Source organism: Ptiloglossa arizonensis, chromosome 12, assembly GCF_051014685.1.
Source record: "Ptiloglossa arizonensis isolate GNS036 chromosome 12, iyPtiAriz1_principal, whole genome shotgun sequence".
In the NCBI taxonomy this organism is placed as follows: Eukaryota; Metazoa; Arthropoda; class Insecta; order Hymenoptera; family Colletidae; genus Ptiloglossa; species Ptiloglossa arizonensis.
This window is the reverse complement of record NC_135059.1, coordinates 3977674-3997059: the sequence shown is the minus strand read 5'-3', so window position 1 is coordinate 3997059 and position 19386 is coordinate 3977674. Positions and strand designations below refer to the sequence as shown.

The window sequence follows — 19386 nt, the reverse complement described above, 5'->3', positions numbered from 1 at the left end:
TTTTCGCGTTAATTTCGTTACGCAATTGGGGTGAGGGTGACCCGCCCCTATGCACTCGACACGATTCGTCCTCGTAAAGCGACATCGCCACAGGCGAGTAGCGATCTTACCATACCTAATTTGAAATGTACGATTTGTGGGTTACGGTTGCCAAACTAGCGTCCCCCGATCAGGGATTGTCTGTCAGAGGAAAACGTACGCCGAAATTCTTGGCCGATTGCGGCCGTGTAGCTTCGATTATCCCGTGGCATCCGGACTATGCTCGATGTTACATCGACGACGTTCGTAGAATCTCACGCGTAGATCTTTCGACCTCGAAGAACCGCACGATGCAATTTTTTTGCAGAAGTTTACACGATTGGGAGAATTCCGATCGCGACAATATCGTGTAATTAATATCGCGCGATCGATTCGAATCGAATGAAAGTATAATAGATGCTATAATATCGCGTAACCGAACGAATCGAATACGTAACGCGAACGGACGATGAAACACGTGGAGTTTGTAATTATTTCGTCTTTAGATAGAAGAATCTGATTCGTTGCGCGGTTTGGAAGCTCAGGATGGTCAATGTTAACTCAATGACTGGTTCGCGCGAGATTAGTTCACGTTAAATCGATTTACGATGGAACTGCCCCGTAACTCGATTTGTTACCTAACCCAGACCTCTTGAGGGACTCGAGTTGTTTTGTTCGAAATAACGAAAATTCACGTATCGATCCGTGACGTCTATCACCGTTACGACGATGTTTACTCGTTGTATCATTGTGAAATTTAATTTATTCCCGTTTTTAATGGTAGTTACCGTGTCACCGTGAGCTTTAAACAATGTGAAAACTGAACGTACACATGTGTGTCAGAATTCTCGTATAGGTTAATATTTAATGGTAAGAATTAATTACATTTTCCATTCGACCGTCTTGTTTGGCAATGAAGAGTGAATAGACGAGTATGCTTTTCGGTTGCGAAAAAATTACAGAGATATTGTGTCGAGGCATATACGCAGTGAAAGTGTGAATAAAAATTGCATTCACGGTATGTTTTCTTTAAGATACATACCGACACGTTTGATCGTCTTTAACAAGGTCGTAAGATGTTAAATTATTCATATTCTCGTTCGATTACTGTTTTCATTGGCCATCAAGGGTAATCGAAACATCGACGTCGACGAATTATTCTTATTACTTCGAAACGATACTTTGCCCTTAACATCGATCGTTCCGAGTTCTTTCAACGTTTTTTCACGTTACGACGGTAAGAAAAACATTCTTTGCGAATGCAATCCGATTTGTTATCGGTGAATCGGTCTCGTGGTGGTTGGCTGCTCTCGGAAAAAAGTAAATCGAAAGAAGTAATCCTCCCAGGAACGCTGATATACTTGAAAGGGCGCTGACCCTTCGATTCCACCGACAGCCGAATAGTTTCCAAATCCCGGCGCGTGTAACGAAGTTCCGAGCTTCTAGAATTTTAAACATACCCGGAGCCAACGATTCCACCGCGCGTTGAATGGAAATTTTAAGCCAAGAATAAAATATCGGTTTTACGAGTTCACCGCTTAGCTCGGACGAAATTAGATCCTCCATAGATCGAATTGTCTCGGTTGCTAATACAACGGATGCCCGAAATTAATAATACGTTCGATCGGGTAATAAAGACCCGAGCCAAATTTCTCGTCCCGCTGCTACCATCGATGGATCGAACGGAACAAGTTTCACCCTTATCCGGATTTTCGAGTTTAGTCCGGAAGATGAATTTCAGGGCTGTTGAAACACTGTACACCGAGTTGTATAATACCGCTTTTGACCGATAAACATCGTTACGTGTACGGGAATGGATTTACTCGTGTTTGTTACACGAAAATTGTTTTCGAACATTTATCCTTACATAAAATACAAAATATAGAGAATTCTTAGGAGAACATATTCGTCCACTTTTCGAGATAGAAAAGTTCCTGGGTTTGGCTCGAAAAGTACAAATAAGTTGTCGATTGAACGAACTTAACATTTAGTCCATATTTTTCAAAGTCTTTCTGTTCGTTTAACAAATCGTGCAAGCACCGTATCGTGCAGCATATTCCCGGAAATTCTATTGGTTTTCAAATCGCTCGTTGTAACAATTCAATCGATGTATAACTAAATTCCGAGCGTTTGAATAGCGTCTCGCTAGGTTCCTGCGCTTTTACACTATTTTCCATTTCTCACGCGTTCTCCTCTCCACATATCGAGACTTACGCGACTAGTTGTTCTAATGTTCCATTGTTTGCATATAACGCGAACCAGCGACGTAATCGTACAGTTTTTTCGTTTCCACGAGAGGACGTTGACACAGAGCATTGCGTCGTTCGGTACTCCAGGTCTTCACGAAAAATCGAACCTTCGGCCGAAAGAAAAGCGAGCGTTGAAGTGTTAAGGGCTCAGCAATGAAATAAATCTCGAACAGTCTGTGGTCCCGTTGAATCGTGGTGTCGCGTCGTGCCGAGCCGATTGGCAGCGATTTCCCAAACCGAAGGCGACACGCGAGGCGCTACCGACTGAACTTTGTATATACGAACGCGGGGCGAATTTTATTGCCGGCGGCCACCTTTCCATGGTTAGGCGAATCAGCCGCAGTTTGGCGTTCGATTTGCATTTACCCACGTCAGATCGCGTGCACGCCCGTTTCTGCCCGCGTACTTACTTATTTCACCTCCGAGTGTTCAATTTTTTTCTACCCCGGGGGAGGCTGCTGCTTTCTTCCATTCTGTCGTCGACGGATGGAAATTGCGGATAACCATCTCTCCTGGTCCGTTCTACGAATATTTATACGAACGAATTCTTTCGCTTATTCTACGCGCGCATTTTTCGCCTTTTTTCTCTCTTCCACACTGTATTTCTCCTCTCTTCTCTCTCTCTCTGTCTCTCTTTTTCTCTTTCTCTCTCTTTCGTTCTCTCTCTTTCTTTCTTTCTCTCTTTTTCTCTCTCACTCTTTCGTTCTCTCTCTTTCTTTCTCTCTCTCTTTTTCTCTCTCACACTCTTTCGTTCTCTTTCTTTTTTTCCCTCTTTTTCTCTCACTCTCTTTCGTTCTCTCTCTTTCTTTCTTTCCCTCTTTTTCTCTCTCACTCTCTTTCGTTCTCTTTTTTTCTCTCTCACTCTCTTTCTTTCTCTCTTTTTCTCTCTCACTCTCTTTCGTTCTCTCTCTCTCTCTTGGGCGCCAACGGTTGCATGTCGAGCGGTGCAAGGTGCACTCGGCGCGGAGAACTACGTGTCACGATTAACCACGCGAAATTTGCTCGTCGTTGATACTATACATACGTATACGAATTTCTTTTTATTTTATACTTTGCCCCCTCGTTCGTCTCTGCATTGTCATCGGCGCCTCGTCTCGGAATCGTACCGGGCTGGTTCTTCGCGCGAGGAGATCGATAAAGGACCGTGCGATAACCGAGTTACTATTATTAGTGGTACGCAGCTACGAAGGAAACGAACGCGCGCATTATTCGCCGCGTTTTCGCGTTAAAACCGAAACGGTTCTCGAAAGTACGAGATCGATTTGTTGTTGCAGCGTGTACAGGGCGTCCCAGGATTTTACGGTCGAACTGTGCCAGTGTGTTCTGCGAATAGAAGTAGGGGGGAAGAGCGTGTTGTACGAGGTGCGTCACGCAATTTAACGAGGGGGGACGTACACATCTAGCGATTGAAAATAGAAGGAAATAGTAAATTTCACTGTTCGCGGCGTTGGTTTATCCGCGAGTGCAACGATGCACTTGCAAAGGGTAACTGCATAGTTTCTTTAAAAAATTGAATACTATTTTTTTAGAGGTAAAACGTTCGAAGTACAAGTACTTTACGAGAATTAATTGACAGGAGTGGACAGTAGAACGTTTGTATTTAATATAACGCGTTTCGAAATCGTTTAAAAACTAACGAGGATGAAAAGAAACATCGAACACGAAAAACATATGGTATTCGACGAGCGAACGCAAGCTCTGAATAAATAGTCACAGATGGCGCCACTATGGCCAATCAGTTTGCTTTTTTATAAATATCCGATTAGCTACGGTGGCGCTAGCCGTGACTCGATGAAATTTTTATTCGGGTCTTGCGATTGCTTGTCGAAAACTTAAACGTTCTTCGTATTATTTTCTTTCCATCTTCGTCAGCTTTTGAAAAGTTCGATTGAATTGTGGTATTTCATTCACAATTTTGAGAGAGGTTTCACCCTACGAATTCGAACAGGAGTCGAATAAAGATAAATAAAAATGAAAAAACGAAACAAAAGTCTAATCTAACACGGATCTAATATTTTTCCAGTCTTCCTTGTCGGTGTTCAGTTCGATCGTCTCGTTGTTCAAGAACCTACAGTAACGATCGCAGAGATTGCACCTCGTTTTGCAAGAAAATCATCTTTCGAACACGCTAGTACCTTGCAAATCCGATATCTGCGCTAAATCGTTTCATTGTTTCATCCAACGATGCGAACGTTGGTTACCGTTAGCGCGATACTCGAACAAAGAATAGCTTTAAGGAGGTGCAATTTCCACCACTGCGACAATTGTCGCGTTCGTGTTGCTCGAGATCGTTGAAAGTGATCGGCGTAACCGATCTATTAACGGAACCCGGGATACGGGATACCCCGACACTCCTGTTTCTCGTGTTAACCGGAAATTCGAGTACGGTTACGTCGTATGAATCGTCGAGCGGGATATATATTGCTTTCGCTCGGCATTTTTGTGCCGCGTGACGTAAGATTCAAAGCCCTCGCCAGCATTCTTTTATCTACAACCGGCGAGAAAGGTTTCGGGGATAATAAACGATCTCCGGGGATGATTTCTTACGAACTCTCGCGGTTCGTATTTCTCTCCGGATTTTGCATGACCCCTCCTACACCGGGATTCTCGATGCAAAGAATCCCTTAGCGACGTCCGCGAAATGTATGCGAATATTTTGCACGAGTCGTCTCACACCTCCTCTCTACCCCTCGCGCCCTTCTGCACCCGCGAACGCGAGAATCGGACGGAGATTGGAGATGTATCGGCGCGATTTGCAAAAGTAAGCGAAATTCACGGAAAAGGCAGATGTCAGCTAGGACTGCCTGAAGAGCGTCTGTATGTTCCCCCGAATCCGTGTATCTCTCTTTCTTGAGAAAGAGAGAGAGAGAAAGAGAGGTTGCCTTATCCTCGTCCTCTCGAGGAGTTTTCGGTTGCACTTTCCAAGTGTGTCGTAGAGACACCCGTGATGTAACGCGAATAAAATAAAACGAAGTGCCACCCCACTGCGTCGGTGGACGAACTGGAGAGCCACTAGGCTTCAACGATGACGAAAAATGATCGAGGGTCGTTACCAGGGTAGACACGGTTTCTTAAATTGGACCGTGTCGATTAATAGTTAACATTTGGACGATAATATCGTTCGTCTCTAATTTTCCGCTATCGTCTAATAAATAGAGAACGATGATCGATATTAGAAATATTAGGTCATCTCATAAGTAACGTCGTTTTTTGACGGTGACTTTCGGTGAAAAGAATTAATACTTACATTTATTTTCAATCATCGATACATCGACCATCAGTTTCGATTACCTTTTCCCATCTAACGGTAAACTTTCTTATTCCATTTTTGAAACACTTCTGGGATTTTGAATGAAAATACTCAGTTAGTGCCGATTTTACATCTTCGCTATTGTTGAAATTTTTTCTACTTAAAAAATGTTGCATTAATCGGAATAGATGGTAATCGGTTACGGCAAGATCCGGAGAGTATGCTGGGTGTGGTACAAGTTCCCAATTGAAATTTTTAATTTTTTCTACCGTTATCCTTGCCGTGTGTTGCCTAGCGTTATCGTGGTGGAATAGAACACATTTGCGATTCGTTAACGATGGTCGTTTTTCCACTAACGCTGCTCGAAGACGTTCAAGTTGTTGGCTGTAAATCTCAGCCGTTACGGTCTGATTTTGCTTGAAAAGTTCAAAACGAATAATTCCTCTAATATCCCACCACACACGCGACAAAACTTTTCGGGGATGAAGCCCTGGTTTTGGCCACTGTAAAGATGATCGACCAGGTGATAACCATTGACGTTTTCGTTTGGGATTGCAGTACGAGACCCACTTTTCGTCATCGATAATAATCTGATCGAGAAACGAACGATTATTTTGTCGATCTCGCAGGGAAGCACAAATGTTCACGCGCTGGATACGATTAGAAACCGTCAGTTCACGCGGTACTCAATTTTCCCAGTTTCGATACTTTTCCCAATTGTATTAAATGTCTATGGACAATACTGCTGCTACTGCCTAATCTCTCAGCAATTTCATCGGTAGTTAATTGTGTTCTAACTCGATCAAAGCTTTCAATGCCTCAGGATTGAACGCTGTCGGTCGATTGGATCTCGGTTCGTCGGAAAGGTCAGAATCACCTTTTCGAAATTTGGAAAACCATCTTTGACACTTTCTCAAATTCGAAGCACGTTCACCGTTCACTTTTTTTTAAGTGAAAAATGTCGATCGAACTGCATCGAACGCAATCGATAGAATATCGAGAGAGCACTCTTTAAGTTGCATAGAAAGAAGTTTCTATAAACGCATCGCCGAGATGCGATTCAAGTGTTAATTTAAAGTACGATAAGAGACGACATTAGTTATGGGATGACCTAATATTTGAATTTAAACGCTTCAATCTTAACGAAGAGTCCCTTTCTTCTGGATTTTGATAATATTTCGCAAGATTGTTACTCGAGTTTAGAGGTTAATACTAAGATTTCAACCTTCCAATGTTGTTTTCAAAATTGTTTTGCGAGTTTTACCTCCCACGAAGGAATCACGGGAGGAACCGTTTCATCCCTGGATTTCGATCGAGCCTCGTTAATGGATTATTGAAAAATCATATATAAATATAGTAGAACCGTTTTCGTAGACTTGTAATGGTTCGCGAGACATTCGTTAAAAAAGATTACGATCACTTGCCTTGTCAGTAAATAACTTGCCCGATCATTCGCTCCGATTCGTCATTTGTAATGTATATCGTAACATCCGTTTCCGTTAAACGTCGCAGCTCAGCCAGCTTCCGAAATAATTTCATATTTGCCGCGTCAGTCATCGTCGATCTCGATTCTCGACGATTCGTTAGAGAATCGGGTCTTTTTGTTCGTTAGAACGCACATTGCAAATTGCTGAAGCATAGTTCGGAACGTTGGAGGGAGATCTGTAGGAACCAACCCCGTGCGTGGATGTTTTTAATCGAAACGATACGATTTGTTGGCAGGAAATCGCCGCCATCCTGATAAGTTTCCAAAGGCACACGGAATGGCAAAGTCGGGAGGTGAAGGTACGACCTCGCAGTGGTTCGATGTTACTGTACTCGAGAAAGAAAGTCCGTTACCGGCGGGACGGTTATTGCTGGAAGAAGAGAAAAGACGGCAAAACCACACGGGAGGATCACATGAAACTGAAGGTAGCCATTCCGTTTTTGTTCACGATCGAATATCAAACGATCGAGAGGGGCCCGTGTGTCTAGCCGGAGCGTCAACCGAGTGAGATCTTTTCTTTTCTCGATCGAATCGCAGGTCCAGGGAGTCGAGTGCATCTACGGCTGTTACGTGCACTCGGCGATCCTTCCGACGTTTCATCGGCGATGTTATTGGCTACTGCAGAACCCAGACGTCGTCCTCGTTCACTACTTAAACGTTCCTTACCCGGACGGTGATGCGAAGCTAGCGGCGCTGCCACCGTGTCTCGCACTCCCGCCAGACAAGAAAGAGTGGACGCGAGACGAGCTGGCTTCTCAACTCAGACCCATGTTCCTCGGTGGAGATGACGATCCGAACAATCCTCATCTTACCCAACACTCCAATCATCCCGTCGACATGATAGTTTCGCAACTGTTGGATCGACAACGAGCAAACTCCACTTCCTCCACTACCAGCACCCAGCTTGCACCTAGGAGACTAACACCGGACAATCAGGTAACGATGTCGAGTTACGCTCGTTAGTTACGCGTTATCGGTGTCGCGTTATCAAAAAAGTTGTTAATTTCTTCTCTGCCGCGTCGACGGGTCAGGTTTCCTCGACTACCGGAGGTCAGCAATCGTCGACAACAGCCTCACCGGCACCCCGCGTATACTCAAGACATTCCCATACGACTCAAAGCCAACAGCCGGCTCCTCTAGTGTTAAGTTTGCAACAGATCCAAGGCGGCGGCGGTCTTTTGATACTCAACAGCCAACCGTATCACCATCAACAGCAGCAGCAACAACAGCAGCAACAGCAGCAACAACAGCAGCAGCAGCAACAGCAGCAGCAGCAGCAGCAGCAGCAGCAACAACAGCAGCAGCAGCAGCAGCAGCAGCAGCAGCAGCAGCAGCAACAGCAACAACAACAGAGCCAACAAGTGGAGATGCAACAGGTCACGGAGCAACAAATTGTACAACAGACGAGCGTCGACAGAGAGCAACAGACCCAACAAGAGATCGACGCCCAAGAGAGCATGGATCGTTCCACGGTGCAAACGTTGCCTATCGGTGGCGCTGGCACCGAGGTCACCGATTTCGCCGAGACCTTGGATCTGAGTCAAGAAGACATTCAGCGAACGTTATCCGCGAACATGGTGCCTCCGTCTCCGTCGCCGTCTCCGGCGGACAACAGCATGATCAATCCAATGGACTTCATCGACTCGTCGGACGACGTCCTGGTTAATCTCGACGCGTTCGACGTGTTCGGTGATCTGCCGGAGCTGCACGACTTCGAGGCCGAACAAACCAAGGCGGAGGAGAGAGGCGGATCCGATAACGACGTGGGATGTCATCCTGGTACAACCGTCCATATTGCGGAGTATAGTCCGGAGTGGAGTTACACCGAGGGTGGTGTGAAGGTGTGTCCATTTTGATCGATTCGTTTACGGTGTTTCGGTCATCGAACCTCAAACTTGCGCGTATTTGAATATTCTTTCATAACGATAAGGATTCGTTGTTCTCGCAGGTATTGGTCGCTGGTCCCTGGACCGGTGGCAGTAATTCTCAATCGTACTCGGTGTTGTTCGACGCCGAACCGGTCGAAGCCTGCTTGGTGCAACCGGGTGTGTTGCGTTGCCGTTGTCCTGCCCATGCACCGGGAATAGCGTCTCTTCAGGTTGCCTGCGACGGTTTCGTGGTCTCCGACAGCGTTGCCTTCGAGTATCGTAGAGCACCGACCACCGAGCCGAGTCCAGAGAGAGCTCTCCTGGATCGTTTGGCGGACGTGGAGTCTCGTTTGCAAGGACCTGGTCCACCGTCACCCGCGGCTCATCTGGAAGAGCGATTAGTTGCGTATTGTCAGGTCGGTGTCTTCTCGATGTTATCGTATACCTTTCCTTTTTTATTTCCTGTCGATTAACGAGGTTACTTAAACGTGTTCTATCCTCTGTGTTTCAGGATGCTGTTGTCCGTCCGTGGCGAGCCGGAGCGGAACCGTTACAATCCGGCGGCCCTACACTGTTGCATTTGGCCGCCGGATTGGGCTACTCCAGGTTAGCCTGCGCCCTCCTCCATTGGAGAGCGGAAAATCCTAGTAGCGTATTAGATGCCGAAGTCGATGCCCTGAGGCAGGATAGCGCCGGTCTTACGCCACTTGCTTGGGCCTGTGCCGCGGGACACGCCGATACTGCCAGGATACTGTATAGGTATGCGTTTCGTCGGATGTTTACAGTTTCCTTGGAACACGGCGGTCAAGTTGACGAGAATTTATACGAGAGCACGAAGCAGACGCCCGAACCGTTGATTAGTAATATTTCAATCGTCGAAACGTTGGCTCGACAAGTTTCTATACTGGGTACGAAACTCGGTGAAAGCATCGCTTTGGTTTCGTACGTGGTCAAGTTGGACGCGGAATATTCTGGAATACAATTGGTCGTAGGGTGGATCTAAATTGCGGGAAGAGAGGGTAGGAAAACGTACGAGAGTAGAGTGGAAAGTTTAGGGTGCTGGCACGCGGCGGAGGGTAACGCTAGGGTCGCGAAAGACGCGCGGAGGATCGTGACTCTTGTTCTCTCCTTCGAGGCTGCTTCAGACTCTGCGTGCAACGGTTCATTGAACGGCAAAGTTCACGATGGAGCGATCCAAGGACAAAAAGAAAATGAAAAATGAAAAAAGAACGTGGAACGTTTGGCCCTCGTCCCAAAGAAACGATCGACCTCGGTCCGTCGATTATCTACATAGTTTTTGCGAGCATTTCTCTGTTTGCGCAGATGGAACGCGATGGCGCTTCGCGTGAGGGATTGCCAGAATAGAAGCGCGACCGAGTTAGCGGCGGAGAACGGTCACACGGCGATCGCGGAAGAATTAAATCGACTCGAAGCCAGAAGGCAAGACGAGAGGCTTTTCTTGCGACCGGCCAGCCCTAGTCCTAGGAGGCCATCTCAAGACAGCGGTCTCGATCTGGCGTTGTGTTAGTCTCGTTTGATATTATACTGCCCTCTTCCGTATATACACGCACATACATTCACGTCCACACGTAAATCACAGTGCCCCCCCGACCCAGTACACCCCGCGCCATGAATACCCAAGCCCCCCCTCAGCCCCCCGTAAGAATTTAGAGTAAAAGGCCGTAAGTCATGCGAGCGTAACATAATCAGGAAACGTAGCATTAAGGGGTTTATCGAAAAACACAGGTGGCTCGCCGCTGCTGGACAACATGGAATTGTTGCAAGAGGATGACTCGTCATTAGCCCTCAGCGAGCAGGGAATGGAGAGCGCTCCGACCCCTCAGGAGACTGTAGGTCCGTACCTTCCTCGTTTCCCCTTCTATTTGTCTGTCTGTCTGCCTGTCTATCTGTAACTATTCGTAACTCTGTCTGTTTTCTAATGTACACTTAATAGATTCATCGGCCTAGATAAACAGTACTGCGCGGGCTGCGATCCGTAGTGTTTCCTAGCTAAAACTGCGTCCCTAACTCTGTTCTCTGTCTCTTTCTCTGTTCTCACACACACGTACACACACATACACGTACACACACGAAAGTTCCTTTTTGTTTTTTCGTTTCTCTGTCTCTCTGTCTATGCGTACGAGACGACCGGATCGGTCCAGGCTCGCTGTCCTCTAACTCCTCTGAACTCTTGCAGCTTAAAAGCAGTATTGGTGTTGCTTGGCCTTCGTAACTGCTGGTGTTGGATGATTGCTGTGTAACGTCTAAAACTTTCTTAGCCGCCTATTATCGGCTGCCCGACCAGTTCCTCGAGAGACCGACGGTACCCGTCTCTGGTTCGCGGCCGACGAGTTTTGTGCGGATATGTCCGTGAAAATTGGATGCTAAGAGAACACGCACTTGCGAGAACTCGTGTGAATTCCGGAACGCTGTCGGATACCACGGGCTGCGTCCGTTGTACAACGTGGCGCAGCGGAACACAGCTTCCGACAAGCGGAGAAAATACCGTCTACGCTCGCCTGTATCGAAGACGATTCGATTCGTGTCGTGTAGAGATCTCTCCGCACCGTGCCCGAGAATAATCCGCAATTCCTTGGTGTCACACGTTTCGATTAACGTTCGATTTGGTTCACCATAGAAAACAAACAAAAAAAAATAAAAATAAACAAAAAACAAAAATAAAACAAAAATATAAACAAAAATACAAAAAAAGAAACAAAAACAAAAAAAAAACGAAAAAACAAACAAAAAAAAAATACGTTCACGGCTTTCAGAAAAAAACAAAAAAAAAAATAAAAACCTCGGTGTTGTGATCGATGTGATTTCGCCGGTCCCGTAAACACCTTTTTCGAGTTTGGCTAGGGTGGTGATTCCTTTTTATAGGGGAGGAAGACGCGAGGGTGCTGACATTGGCTGAGCAAATTATAGCGGCGCTACCGGAAAGGATCAAGAGAGCGGAGGGTGATTCTCCGTCTTCTTCCTCGCCACCTCCCCCGGCACCGCCCTTGTCGCCACTGGAGGATGCTCTGATGGAACAAATGGTGAGCGTCTCGCTCGAGCGTGCTCCCCTTACCCAACGAAGTCTCGATAGTCACGGTTTCGTTCAATCAACGACCGTACAGTTAAGTTCACGATTCAGTTCCAATGTAGTGTCTCGATCTCACGATTCACGATTCCTCGACTCGAGACTCCGTCGACCGGTTCCCCGGTGTCCGTCCCTTCTCCGTTAATACTTTTCGATCGAGAATTAATTTCGTTCCGCGTTACTTTTCAGCCGCTAGATTCCGGAGAGTTGTTCGACTCGTATCGCGAGTGCAGCGGCGGAGCGGCATCGGTCTCTGATGTCGATGCAGACGCAAGCCCCTCGAGTCCATCGAGCAGCTGTCTCACGCCGGACTCGCCGTCACCGCCGCCCACCACGGCCGATTTTTGCGAATTCTTGCAGTTGCAATTGCAACTGGACGGCAGTAACGGTCACAACGGGCAGTACTACTCGAGCGGCGGCGACCGAAAGTACGGTAACGTGATGGGGTCAGGAATATGCGGTAGTGTGACAGGTGGCGGTAACGGAGCCGGCGACGGAAGCGAGACGGATCTGAGCAGGCTGACCTTGTCCGATCGAGAGCAAAGGGAGCTCTATCACGCTGCTAGAATGATCCAGAAAGCCTACAGAAATTACAAGGGACGTCAGAGGCAGGAGGAGGCCGAGAGACACGCCGCCGTCCTCATCCAGCAATATTATCGTCGACATAAACAGTACGCTTATTATAGGTAATCCGTTTCTAGCTTAACACGACGCGGCCGTTTTGTTTTCGTCCTTGTTCCTCTTTCACCCTCCCACACCCATTGCTTCCTCGTATCCGCTACGAAATACGAGTCGCATCGATCGGTTCCACGGAGCAACGGCCACGGAACCGTTAAATTCTCGTCAGTGTTTCGCGAGTTGGGACGTTAGTTTTAATAAGCGGCAATTAATAAAGGGGGAGGACAGGGCGTACCCGTCCCGGGGCCAATTTAACGATCCAGTTGAATCGGACGGATTTCACCAAAGTTCGTTCTGTCCACCTCTTGGGAGGGGGCGAACTTTTAATTGGCATCGTAAATAATTCGAAAACTTTCGTAACTTCCTTACCTCCGTCCGCGGCGTCCCGAATACAAAATTAACCTGGCATTAAATTAATACGACTTTTGTTCGAGATGAAAGCTTACCCGGTGACCCCCCACCACCCGTACTCCCGTGCTTCTTTCGGCTCGACGGTTATACGAATATACTAGCGCATTCCCAGAGCTTGTACCACGGTTTGCTTTTGTTTCACGGTGTGCTCCACTTTCACGTTTCGCAGACAAGCTACGAAGGCTGCTCTGGTGATACAAAGTAACTACCGGAATTATCGGTCGCGTCCGGGCTCGGCCAGCTCGCGGCAGCAGGCGGTTCATCAACAGGCCGCTCATCAGGCAGCCAGGAAGATCCAGCAATTCATGCGACAGTCGAAAATCAAGTTAGTATCCGGCCGGTGCACATAATTGCATTTCCTGTTGCAACGGTGTGCACGCATTATTAGTTATGTAGACTTCTTGTTAGCACACGAAAGGCTTATCGTACGAAAGACATCTAAAAGTTCTAAAGTCTCCCTCTTCTGTGTGTACTAATGCAGCTTGTCGTGGGACGATTCACGACCGGTAAGTAACGAAAAACAAGTAGGGCGATTGTCGCGCGGCAAACACTGCTCGTTTATCGCTCCCTCGTAATCTCTTATCTTAAGAGGATACATGCTCTTTCGCTTTCACCAGGACGATCAGTGCACCCTGTTTCACGACACCCAAACTATAATACGATATTGATTGTTTTCTCCGGGAACGAAACGGAAAATATCTATTACGGAACCATCTCCGAGATTAGTCTCTGTGTTTTTTACGGAATGCGACCGGTGCTTTGTGTCTTTCCTTGTTTTAAATGTTCTAATCGTGTTACGGAGTATCAGTCCATGCAACAGTGTTCACATACGGAGCTTGTCATAGAGACGAGACGAGATTCTTCAATTATCGCGTTGCTCGACGATTATCCAGCTTACGAGTAATTCTCGCTCGACAACCTGCGATACGCGAAAATCGTGCAACCTACCCGACCTATACGACGATACTAACCGTGTACAGGCTGCGAAGAGAATTTTCATCACGGTTTTCCAACGCGAAAACCACGTCCGGATCTTTCGACGAATCTTTATCCGGATCGCGGGAATTCGTCGCCGAAAACTGTGAGAAATATTTTCCTCTTTCACATTCAGTATCGGTGGATACTCTGAACGTAATTAGTAAAAGTGTACATTAAGAACCAAGGCATTGTTGCGCAGATTCGGGACCACGAAGATCACAGCCTCCTAGAAGTCGATTTGTCGCCAGCAACCTTGTAAACCGGGATTCTTGGACTCGACCATGCGGTACCTCGATCATTGAGCCACCTTTTCACGTGTGTAACGAGGATCGCCCCAGGATATCGCGTATTTTGAACGTTTCTTAATGATTCGAACGTGCGTCAGATTTTACTTTAAGTCGCGTTCCCGCGTAAATACCACCTGTCGAGTATCGCGCAAGTGCGTGTGTTTCACGCGGGAAGGTGGCTCGAAGCTTCGTTGAATTCTGCAAGGACGTGGTTATGACAATCGTCGCAGGTTGCTTTCCAAGAATCCCGAAATAACGCCTCTTAGAATGACAAATTAGGAAATGTCCCCTCGGTACGTAAACATCGTAACACGTGTCTAGTGTATAAACACAGTCCTGGTAGCTCGTCTTGTAGAGTCCTGGTATCTCGTATTGTAGAGTAACGCTACCGTGGGACAAGCTAACATTAAGAACGGATACGGTCGGACACGTGTACACCTCGCTAATTAATCGAACACGATTAATCGGGTATTCTAAGACACCTTCTCTTCCATCAGATAGCATATCTGTGTGCTTGTACCGAACTGTTCTAGGAGACGCGTACTCAAATCGATCGTCGAGCGGGAACATTTGTCAGCAATATTATACGATTCGGTGTACACTTTTGCTAAAACCTCGTGAGAAAATTCACGACGGTTTACGCTTTTTTCTGTAACTTGTACAGGGTGATGTATGAAAAAAAAGGAGTACCATTCACGGTTCCGGGTTGATCATTTTTCGTTCGCGTTTGTCGATACCGTGAGCCTTCGAATTCGTCGATTCTTGTTTTAGATTATTACAACGGTGCGAGAAACATCGCGGAACAAAGTTCGGATAATTTCTCGCGTGTACGCGAGAAATAACGTAAATAACGGGCAAGATGGCCGTTAGGCGTGTTCCGATTCTCGAGCAACGTGTTAATTGCGGACACCACTGACTTAGATGCGCTCGTTTGTTTACGTAGTTGACGTGTTCCTCAGAGTGCTTGGTCATTCAGTGTCATGTATGCACATTCGCAATAGCGGAGCGATGTAAACCGGATCTACATGAACGAATGCGTTTCTCCAATCAGGCTGCAGAACGCCAGGGCCGCCGCAAGCGTGAACGGGAGGCCGCCAGCGGGCATTTTACGGGGGGTTGCTGTCCCCCAAAGCTCGCCCTCATCTAGCCCAGGGGCCAGCCTAGTAGCCGCCAACCCAGAGGTCACTTAATCGACTGTCGATCGAACAACGCGCAGAACGCCGATGACACTCCGGAAGCGAAACAATAGAGCCTAGCCTACCGCGAATAATCCGGTCGTCGGTGGGGACGACCGTCGAGGAATTTTTTCGACGTTTCCGGCGGGCACCGAGGAGGTTCACCATCGATAAGAGGGAAAGAAAGAATGAGAGAGAGAAAGAGAGAAAGTGAGAGAAAGGAGAGAATGAAAGAAAGAAAGATAAGAAAGAGAGTGCGTGTGTGTGTCTGTCAGAGAGTGAAAGTGAGAGAGTGAGAGGAAAGGATGACGACCACCAAAACACGGACACGCTTTGCTCTCTACAATCCCTGATTGAACATGTACCTGCCTTTGATCTAAATCTATCCACCTTCTGTACGTTTGTTCCACAGTTCAGCTCAAGGATCGTGCCTCGTCCTGATCTAGCAATACTACACACACGTCCACACGCAGACACACGTATACAAAATACATGTACACGTACGCGTATCACACCAAGCCAAACACGTTTCGTTTCGCTTCGGTTATTCGATGCCGCCGTTGAATCTCACGTATATCTTTCTCTGCATTTCTTTCCTCCGTACGACGTTGACTTTAAGCGATTCATCAGAGGTAGGTGGATGGATCACGAGGTCGTTATCGCGCGACGAGTGTGATCAAACGATGGATAATAGTGTCAACGTTTGGAGATCTTTCGATGGAACGCAAACGAGTCGTCTGCCGCTTTTGGCATCGATCGTCGTCGATCCGATACTTTACGATTGAGAGTACAAAAGAGGCTACGTTTTGCCGAAACTTTCTCGAGGACCACTGCTCTTGCGTCGATTTTGACGCACTGGGTGGTCCCTCCTCGTTGTTTCGTTTTTATTTATTTATTTATCGTTTTTTCTCCCTCGTAACTTCGCAAGTCCGACAACCAGGACGATCGAATTCGTCTCTTGTTTTCGAAATCTATTTTTCGAGTTCTCGTTTTTTAATTTTCGCCCACGGTTACGCGATATTCGGTACGAGGAAACAACGACGAACCGAACGACAGTATTTTGTAAGACTTAGAAGAACGCGAAATAAAGAACCTCTTTGCGTGTGTGGGATTTCTTTTCATTTTTTTTTCTTTCTGATGCACGATTTTCTGCTCTTGGAGTTCAATATTGTAAAGGTTTTCGCACGTTACGCGTAACTTCGATCGATTTGTTTCGCAAGTACGGGTACAATGTTCAAACGGAAGATTACACCGATGCAACGGCAGTTTTATCTTTCGAATGTTGCATCGAACGCTTTTCTCCGTTTACTTTTTGTTTTTGTTTTCGTATCTTTCTTTTTCGTTGTAACCGAGCGTGACTATTTATCATTGCGTCCTTGACGCGTCGCGGTGTTCGTTGTTTGCGAATGTACGGGGAGATGCATCGACACTGCATAATTCTATTTAGACACGGGGAGCAACGGTCCCCTCTTTGCGCGAGAGTTTTTCTTTTTTGTTGTTGTCACTTTAACGGGAAAGGCAACATACGATTCAGGTCGACGTATAAGAAGCACCTTATTTTCGGAAATGTCTGGTGTATCTGTGAGATCTAGGAAGAGAGCGAGAGAAAGTGAGCATGGACGAGAGCGAGCGCGTGAACAAAAAGGCTGCTAGAGAAAACGAGAGCTAGGGAGAGTTTAAACGAGGTAAAAATGAGGAAAAAAAAAAATCGAAGAAAAAAAAAATATTAAGAGCCCCTTCTCCGTTTAAGGGAGGGGGGCACTTCATCCACGGGCTGTGCTTAAAGTCACAGTATAATCAACTTCGTAGCGTTACATTTAGGGTAAGATAGTCGATTACATTGTTACAAACTACCTACCGTTTCTCTCTCCAGTAGGGGATTTTTTTAAAGGTTCTTTAGATAAAGATAAAAATAGAGGTAAAAAAAAAGAAGCGAAGCGAAAGATAGAAAGGAAGAAAGAAAGAAAGAAAGAAAGAAAGAAAGGAAGAAGGAAAGGAAGAAAGAAAAAAGAAAGAAAGAATTTAAATAAAAGGCGTAGCGAGGCGGAATATATTATGTACACGGGGGCACAGCCGTGGTACCCGCGTTCAGAATCGATTAAGAAGACAAAAATCTATTGTGATAAATTAATGGTGATCCAAGAAAGTATTTCCGCAGAAAATACCACAAACGAAATAAATAAAAAAAGTTACAAGCTGAATCCAACGTCTCGACGTCCATCGGGGACACGAGTCGCCGAGGCGGTGAGAACAGACAGACAGACAGACAGAGAAATTTTCAGTAATGGTGAGTCGAGATTTCATGCCGTCGGGATCTGTCGGGAGAATCTGTCGATAAGGAAGGACCGATCGATCGTATTCGTCCTCGATCGAGTAAATAAATAAATAAATAAATAAATAAAAGTAAAGGAAACTCCTGCGTCGATCCTCCGACGTTTTACAGAGAAGCTGCACGCGTGGTGTTTCTCGATAGCGAGGTAATTTGTGCGGAGTGCGAGCGGAAGAGAAAAAAATTGTATAAGATACTGTACACACGAGTCAATTCCAACGAGCATTTTCATGCCACTAAGCTTAAAGAATTATTAGTTAATAACGAAGCGATTAAGAAAAAAAAAAACAAAAAAAAAAACAAAACAAAAAGGGGCGACAAAAATGGGGAACGATGCGAACGATAGAAGCGGGGAGAACGAGATGGAGAGATAACAAATTCTTACACACTCTTTTAATCATTGTTAATTAATTAATTAATTAATTAATCACGATCCTATCGATACTTAAAATGAGACGAGTAAAATAATAATTATTATTATATACACAAAACTATTATTATATTCATATTTTTGCTTATTACATATTTAAGAAACTATTAAACGAGGGCTAGCGAGTATAGTACGTTAAAAAAGCGATTAAACAGAAAATGTAAAAAAAGATACAGAGAAGGGCTGGGGGGATGGGTGGGTACGAGGTTGGCGAGTGGGCGGGGTTGAGGGAGGGAGGGGGGGGGGGGGGGAGAGCGAGGCCGATGACGAAGGGAAAAAGTCTCACCTATAGGAATATTTTTAGTCTGTCGGGCTTGTACAACTTCGTGCGTGGCAATCAAACGTCGAATTTTACGATAAATGGAAACATAACGAACCCTTGGGAGAATAAGCAACAAACAAACAAACAAACAAACAAAAATATTTAAAAAGACAGAAATTCTAGCACCGTACACGCCGAATTAAACGGGTTTCTTTCGAGAGTTTCCGAGGCAGTGGGCCCGATCGCTAAACGGTGGTATCGTCGCTTTTCCGGGATTCGAAAACAAATGAAGTAAAATAATAATAATAATAATAATAATACTAATAATAATACTAATAATAATAATAAAATAATAATAATAATAATACTAATAATATTAATAATAATAATGAAAAAGAGATTTGCACACAGTATTTTTCAGTCGCGATAGAACGGATGTTCCCAGATGGAAAAGTCGACGCCGCGGACAAAATATTTCACAGTTCCCCCATTAATATTATTACTACTCTAGAAATCGCATTATTACCACGTACACCAAAACTTTATCGAGGTACGGACGAAGAGCGGGAAAAGAAAACGAGAAAATGCTAAAAAACAATTAATTACTTAAAAAAAAAAAAGACATTGCTAGGGTAGGCGCTTCGAGGAATACATAAACTTTAAAAGTCACTTAATACAAATTATTCTCAAAATATAAAAAAAAAGTTTAATAAGTAAACAAATTTTTAAATCTACCTAAGAAAGCCAAGAGTCAAAGACGACTAGATGATAGGAGCCGCATGGCCTAACTGCTGCCACTTTAATTAATTAAAAGATAATTAATTATAACTTTATTACTACTTAATTAAACTCGAATACAGAATGAGAAAAAAAAAAAAAC

At 45.5% G+C, this 19386-nt stretch overlaps 1 protein-coding gene across 5 annotated transcripts in view; it reads left to right on the top strand.

The window, feature by feature from the left end:
- Camta (Calmodulin-binding transcription activator) overlaps positions 1 to 17632 on the top strand; it is a 73082-nt gene extending 55450 nt beyond the window's left edge. For 2 of the 5 annotated variants that reach the window (XM_076323742.1, XM_076323747.1), the window contains 11 exons: positions 7240 to 7428; positions 7541 to 7939; positions 8035 to 8844; positions 8952 to 9287; positions 9383 to 9630; positions 10195 to 10394; positions 10618 to 10725; positions 11755 to 11912; positions 12146 to 12642; positions 13215 to 13370; positions 15362 to 17632. In XM_076323742.1, the coding sequence (XP_076179857.1) occupies positions 7240 to 7428; positions 7541 to 7939; positions 8035 to 8844; positions 8952 to 9287; positions 9383 to 9630; positions 10195 to 10394; positions 10618 to 10725; positions 11755 to 11912; positions 12146 to 12642; positions 13215 to 13370; positions 15362 to 15500 (3240 nt within the window). In that variant the 3' untranslated portion in view covers positions 15501 to 17632. Of the gene's footprint in view, positions 1 to 7239; positions 7429 to 7540; positions 7940 to 8034; positions 8845 to 8951; positions 9288 to 9382; positions 9631 to 10194; positions 10395 to 10617; positions 10726 to 11754; positions 11913 to 12145; positions 12643 to 13214; positions 13371 to 13526; positions 13552 to 15361 lie in introns of all 5 variants that reach the window. The other 3 variants (XM_076323744.1, XM_076323743.1, XM_076323745.1) reach the window with 3 other exon arrangements.
- Positions 17633 to 19386: the final 1754 nt, after the last annotated feature.